Source organism: Phaethon lepturus, unplaced genomic scaffold, assembly GCF_000687285.1.
Source record: "Phaethon lepturus isolate BGI_N335 unplaced genomic scaffold, ASM68728v1 scaffold10908, whole genome shotgun sequence".
Taxonomy (NCBI): domain Eukaryota; kingdom Metazoa; phylum Chordata; class Aves; order Phaethontiformes; family Phaethontidae; genus Phaethon; species Phaethon lepturus.
This window is the reverse complement of record NW_010555542.1, coordinates 33,714-40,102: the sequence shown is the minus strand read 5'-3', so window position 1 is coordinate 40,102 and position 6,389 is coordinate 33,714. Positions and strand designations below refer to the sequence as shown.

General features: G+C 35.3%; 1 protein-coding gene across 1 annotated transcript in view; it reads right to left on the bottom strand.

The window, feature by feature from the left end:
• The window catches only part of MAP3K1 (mitogen-activated protein kinase kinase kinase 1, E3 ubiquitin protein ligase), a 21,027-nt gene extending 16,603 nt beyond the window's left edge, over positions 1-4,424 (bottom strand). Inside the window, exons 1-4 of the mRNA XM_010292193.1 lie at positions 4,278-4,424; positions 2,272-2,478; positions 1,018-1,218; positions 403-519 (exon numbers count right to left, since the gene is read on the bottom strand). Coding sequence (XP_010290495.1) covers positions 403-519; positions 1,018-1,218; positions 2,272-2,478; positions 4,278-4,421 — 669 coding nt within the window. The 5' untranslated portion in view covers positions 4,422-4,424. The remainder of the gene's footprint in view (positions 1-402; positions 520-1,017; positions 1,219-2,271; positions 2,479-4,277) is intronic.
• Between the last annotated feature and the right edge of the window lie 1,965 nt (positions 4,425-6,389).

The window sequence follows — 6,389 nt, the reverse complement described above, 5'->3', positions numbered from 1 at the left end:
AGAAGTCTTACTAATAAACAGATCACAAGAAACTTTACAATAAAACCTTATTTGCTTATTAAAAATAAATGACAGCTTTAAGTATATACACAATTACTTCTGAAGACCCTTGTTCCGTTTACCTTTCAATCAGTAAGACAGATATACAAATTTGAATAGAAAATCCAAGATTTGGATCACTCATTAAACTACACCTCTGCTATTCTTTTAGTTATGTCCTTTATTTGTATTTTTTTTTCTACTTACAGAGCACTTGACAATGAGTTAAAGATACAGTTAAACACATATATTCTTGTTGCCTTGAAAAGCAACAGTTTTCAGCATTTTTAAAGATAATGCCCTAAAGACTTTTACATGGAATGTATTTTAGATCTGCCACTAGATCTGTTAGAAATCAATTACCTCAAAGTTCTTCAGTGTCTTTCTCCAGAGCATTGGGTCTGAGGGTTCAAGCTGGAACACCCGCAACATAACAAACAGCAGATGAATACAAAATGTCCCACGGCCACAGCTACAAGTCTGCAAAGAAAAATATATGCTAGGACCCTACTGAATTGATAATTACACAGATAATTTCATAGATAATTTTTCCACAAGTGCATCATAGAACCAAAAGTTCCACCCTCACCCAAAAAAAAAAAAAAGTAGTCTATGCTAAATATTTCATATATAGGCATAAATATCTTCTTACACGGCCTTACAGAAAATGTGAATTCCTGAAATATTATTCAGGAATATATATGGAAAAGCAGACAATTACAACAGTTTTCAACTGACTTTTTCCCCCCCCATTTTAAATTTTTTTAAAATCAAACAAAGCTATTGCTACGCTTCATACTAGAAGGAACTTATGCATATAATTACTCTCTATGAACACAGATTACAGCTTCTACACATTACTTTATAGAACTGTTACCCTGTGTCGGCAACTAACTTGACCTAATTTGGTTTCAAACAGTTTTCCAAGATTAGCTATAAATTAATAAAGACTACAAACAACACAAAAACGTTCTCTACCTGAGGCCCAATAAACACTCTGTATTTATTATCAGGGCTGTCTCCTCCAATTAAGAAAGAGTTGGGTCCTATCTGCTGCAGCAAGTACAGCCTGGCTCGCATAACTTTGTTGACACGACGATTTGTTTCTTCAGGGCTGTATGGAGAGAAGCCATCTGGAGAGGGAGCTCGTCGAGGAGGTGTTACTCGTCCACTCTGAAACTACATAAGCAGTTCCACCATAAGCATTTCCAGGACAACAGTAAGTTAAATTAGGTGTTGGTGGGTTTTTTTTGTTTGTTCCCCAGCCCTTCCATCCAAATGGCATAGAATAAGAGTCTCCTGGAAACCTGAAACTACAACCTGCTTAGACTATATGACTTTAAAAAGATTACTTTTTTCCCATGCCCAGAACTTGAGGGCAGAAAAAAACCCCAAAATGTTGTAACTGAAATTTCATCTGACATGATGACAGAAAAGGAGTCTTTTAAATTGCTTCTCTTTTCAAGTCTTCATTGGTTGCCTTACCATATTACTACTTAATTAGCAAGTGTAATTCAATCAGAAGACAATCATAGACTTGTGACTCAATACAGGAAAATTATATAAGGTTATAACCAAAGCTTAACTGTGGATGAGCATTTTTGTAACAACAAAGCCATTGGATACTACTGCTCAAAACATTCTTTAATGAAGCCAGTTACCATTTCTCAAAACATTCTATTACACATCTTCTCAAATGTAATGATAAGAGATTTTAGTCTTCTAACAATGCACCTATATCTTCCCTAATCTGTACATAAAGATCGTTTCTTGAACAGAGGATCAAAAATAGCACACCAGTAACACTTTTCTGCAGGAATCTTACTCCAGCCAACAATTCTATGCCTAACGGAATATACCGGCCTGGAGAACTGATGTGCAACATATTACAGGAAAAAACCAAACTACTAGCATCTCTTTGTGCAAATCATGCTAAAAGAATATACATGTCTTCACAACTGAATATCTATATTTCTTCCTTTATTTCCTAGAAATAAAAATTGAAAGCAGGACTGAATTAGAAAAAAACCACACACCTAAGAGTAGAGAATAAAATTCTACACATGAGAAATGTAACATGAGATATGCTCTGCCTATCTCACTCAAGTTATACGCTGTCATAACCCCTTCGTATCAACATCTTGCCCTACACAGGGCGGATTAATTGCCTGTATAAGCAAAAGATTGCAGAATATAGCCAAATTAAAAATTACATCACAGCTTGCAACTTACAGGCACTGGAGACACCCTTTTTCTTCTAACACCCGGTGATTCAGATTTAACCGTTCTAGAAGATGATGAAGAGGAGCTACTAGGAGAAGGACTACGTCTTCCTTTCTGTGTCGGTGAAGAAGCAGTGTTTTGCCCTTCAGCTGGAGGTTCTAGAGGGAGTTTGTTCACGTCTGATCCATCTCCTTTCCCAGGGATAGGTTTCACCACCTTGCAGGAATTAAACCATGTGTTAGAACTACGAATTGATCATTTTACACTAAATCAAAACAAATTAATAAAAACTTATTTTTCTAGCATTATATAATTAAGCCATTATCCAGATATCTGAAGTCTGCATACTCCCTAGGTTCTAATACTAGTATCTAATAGGGTGTTATCTTCACCTATACACAACACAAAAGCAAGAACTGTTTTTCCTATCCATTTGTGCCACTTGTTAGCTGTGGCAGCAACCGATTTGATTCTCAAAGTACTTCTGTAATTGTCATTCATGATATCTCAAAGGACAGCAGTTCCCCCATTTGGATAGTAGGAGGTGAAAGAATTTTTTTCTACAGGCATTGTCTCTTTATTAAGAGCTATAACGTTGGATCCATCTGTTCTACACAGTAAGTATCAACTGAGAAATACTAGGTTGCTATTTCTACAGCGTAACACTTGCTGCAAAGTAAAAATTACTTTAAACTTGAAGGCAATGCAGGAAAATTAAGGTGTGCTGCGCCCTTAATGTATTGCAAACTCAAACTTTTCAGAAACCTTTGTCGCTATTGTTTTTAAATATACTGGTATCTGATTATGAAACAGGATAAAACTATAAAAAGCAGTGCAGCCTTTTTTTTTTCTCCTACCAATTACTGTAATGCTTTTTCTTTCCTGTAAGGTCAGAATGCAAATTCACGCCTATGGAGAAGTTACAGTTATGACCTGCTAGTGCTTGAAAACATTTAACATGTAAAATTATAGTAATTGAGAATCTGGAGCACCAAAAGTTGTATTAAAAAAACCAAAAACGTCAAGGCAAGTGGGCTGAGCTGGGAAACAATTTCAAGCTATGCCATAACCAAGATGAATTCAAAATAAGAACTGTTCTGTGTAATTCGACCCTTCGAGGTATTGCTTTTTTGGTGCACTTATAAGTATTTTCAATGTTCTTTTTCACGGCAGAAAGTTACCAACAGAACTCTCTTATATCTGTTCTAGAAAAGCTGTCCCCAAACACTTGTTTACTGTATCAGATGATCTTAGCTTTACATTAGCACTCCCATCAAGTGGTACATAGGAATCACATTGACCAGTGCAATCACATTTATAGGCAACTAATGGCTATTAATTAACCAGCATTATACTGAATATAATTGTAACTATGCTTAATAAGTTTCAGGTTTGATCTGCCTGCAATGTCTTAAAATTGCTTCTAAGCCATTTATACAAAAGCATTACCCAAAAGGCTAATAGAATATTCTGGCATCCAAAGTTTAGCAGAGTTGAGACTTGCACGAATGAGTTAATTTGTTTTTTTCTGGTTCTAGTAAGATTGCAGTTTGTTTTTTCATCTAGCAAAAATTCCACACACTTTGTTAAAATACATTGAAAACTTTAACATTTTCAAGCTAAGGAAAAGTGAAGCCATGAAACCCCTAAGAATCAAGGGAGTACAAAGCACTATAGTGCAGTTTTGCACTGAGACTTAAGTTTTTACCTAAAAAACAGGAGCTACTTTTGTTGTTGACATTAGAGGGCAGTGTTGTCACAGTATTATTTTATACTACACAAAGCAGCAGCATGCCTTTTTCTTAAAAATAAAGCTTAATAAATGTGTACATTTCAGAAAGTCAGACAGTTTCCTGTGTCATTCAACAGCTCATAAAAAATGAACAGGAAGACTATAATTAAGAGTATGCAAATTGTTAAGAAAAAGAGGTTTCTAATAGAAGTTTGAGGGATTTTTATTTGTAATACCAAATTTTGTTTGTTACAGATATCACCCTTCCATCAATGCCACTTACCACAGGGCCTCTCCTGCTTCTTCTTTCCAGCCATTCATGCTTCCAGGCTGGCATACACGTTGCCTTGAGTTTCTCCCTGATCATGCGCTCTTCTGGGCGGTCGTCCATCTTCTGCAACCCCCTGAGGGTTTCTTTATTCTCCATGTCACGACTACAGCAAAGAAAAAACAAATAGTCATAAAGACAATTAATTTTACTTAAAAGTAGAATACAACATTCTTAAAGTTTTTGCCATCCTATTCTCCCTCTCCTTACAACACAGCTGCTAAAAACATTACTTCCAAATGACTGCAGAAAACCTTGTAAGAGTTACAAGTAATTTGCTAGTCTGCCATTTGCAGCATACCTGTTTTGAGGGTTATTTCTTTAAAATTTGTGTACTGCTTGTAACATTGAACACCAGTGAAAAGGAAAGTCTTGGAAAATATTAAAACAATACAAAAATTACACTGTGTGTCATGTCATTCACCAAAGGTTTCACAAGTGTTGTGATGGTTCATGTGTTCCTTGGCAATTCAAAGTTTACAATCTCTGTTTTGAAACAATTTACACAATAAATATAAAGCAATGGTGAAAATTTTCCATCTTCATAGGACGCACAAGCATGAAACTATATAGCTAGTGCCTCTTCCTATACAAGACCTCTTCCTCAAAAGAGGACCTGTAAACTAATACACAGTAACTACGTTTAAGCTAGACACAGAAGTCATGAAAGTAAGGCTGGTGGCCTTGAGAGTTGCTTTCTGAGTGACTGATGACTCAAAAGCTCTCCAAGTCAGCTATAACTACAGCAAAATTCACAGCAAGTTCCTATCTGTAAAATGGATGTGTAATCCATCTGGCTTGTACTTTTTTGTCCTACAGCAAAGTAGCTGCTTGTGATTGCTGGCAATATCAAAAAAGCAAAAAATACTGTCAGACATTGAAAAGCAAATATGCACAGTCTGGAAGATTTCCTGATTCTGTTGAGCTATCTGCTAAATCACCAAGAAAACCACATTCTTAAGCAGCAGCACATGATCCCCACCCATTTTCTTGAAGTTAGCTGTCTTTAAAAATAAGCAAGCTTGATTAAACCAACTCTCAGAACGAAATTTTATTTCAAAAATAAAATCACAACTTATAGTGGAATATAAGGCTATGTAATAATTTAGTTACAAGCACTGCTTTCATGCATGCAGTCTTCAGCTTCTAAAACATTTTAGCTATGTACTTAAAACTACATCTAGGTACTGTATGATGACCTACCACATATTCCCTGTTACATTCATTGCAACTGGATGACATTAAAATTACAATTCCTGTCTTCATCAGTAATATATTACTAAGGTTCATTTATCACAAATCCCTGCTTAGAAAAATGAGAAGTTTTTGCTGGTCAGAAGGAATACTGTTATTTTTTTTTCTATCATTGTAGAGACAAAGGAAACAAAGTATTCTGAGGCAGGAAATAACTCTTCCTGTTCAGTGCTGAAACATAATAAGCAGATGGATACTGTAAACAAAATACATTTTCTTTCAAGCAACATCTAAACCTACTGTTAATAACCAATTTTAGACACTCAGAACTGTCTAGCGATTAGAGACTTAAAAATGTTTACAAATAGAAACACAATCCACCGAAGAATGAAACATCTCTATTTTTCAGAGGTTAAGCATCAATGCTTGCTTAACTTCAAACTAATAAAAACTGGTTTTGCCTCAGCATTGAATTCCATACTATCACCTTCTAGAAACAGAGACAAAAAACTAGTGATAATTCATGAAAAACAAAGATATTATAGCAGCAGGTAGAGTCCAAATGGAAAATGTGCCTAAAAGTTTAAAACAGGGGAAAACTATTGTGTAAAAAGGGTCAACTTCATATTTTTCCCTCAGTCAAAATCAGTCCAAGACAAAAAACTTTGCATAAGAACAGCACAACTCCAAAAGAATACAGGTGCAAGTTAAAAATAGAGGTTTTTTTTAATATTATTTATTCCATGGCATGAACCACCTCAGTTGCATGAATAGTTCGTATACAAGACAGAAAGCACTTATCCCAGCAGTGAAAGAATGAGACAGTATTTCATTTGTTCATATAACCATGATTAACTTCCCAACTGATATAAA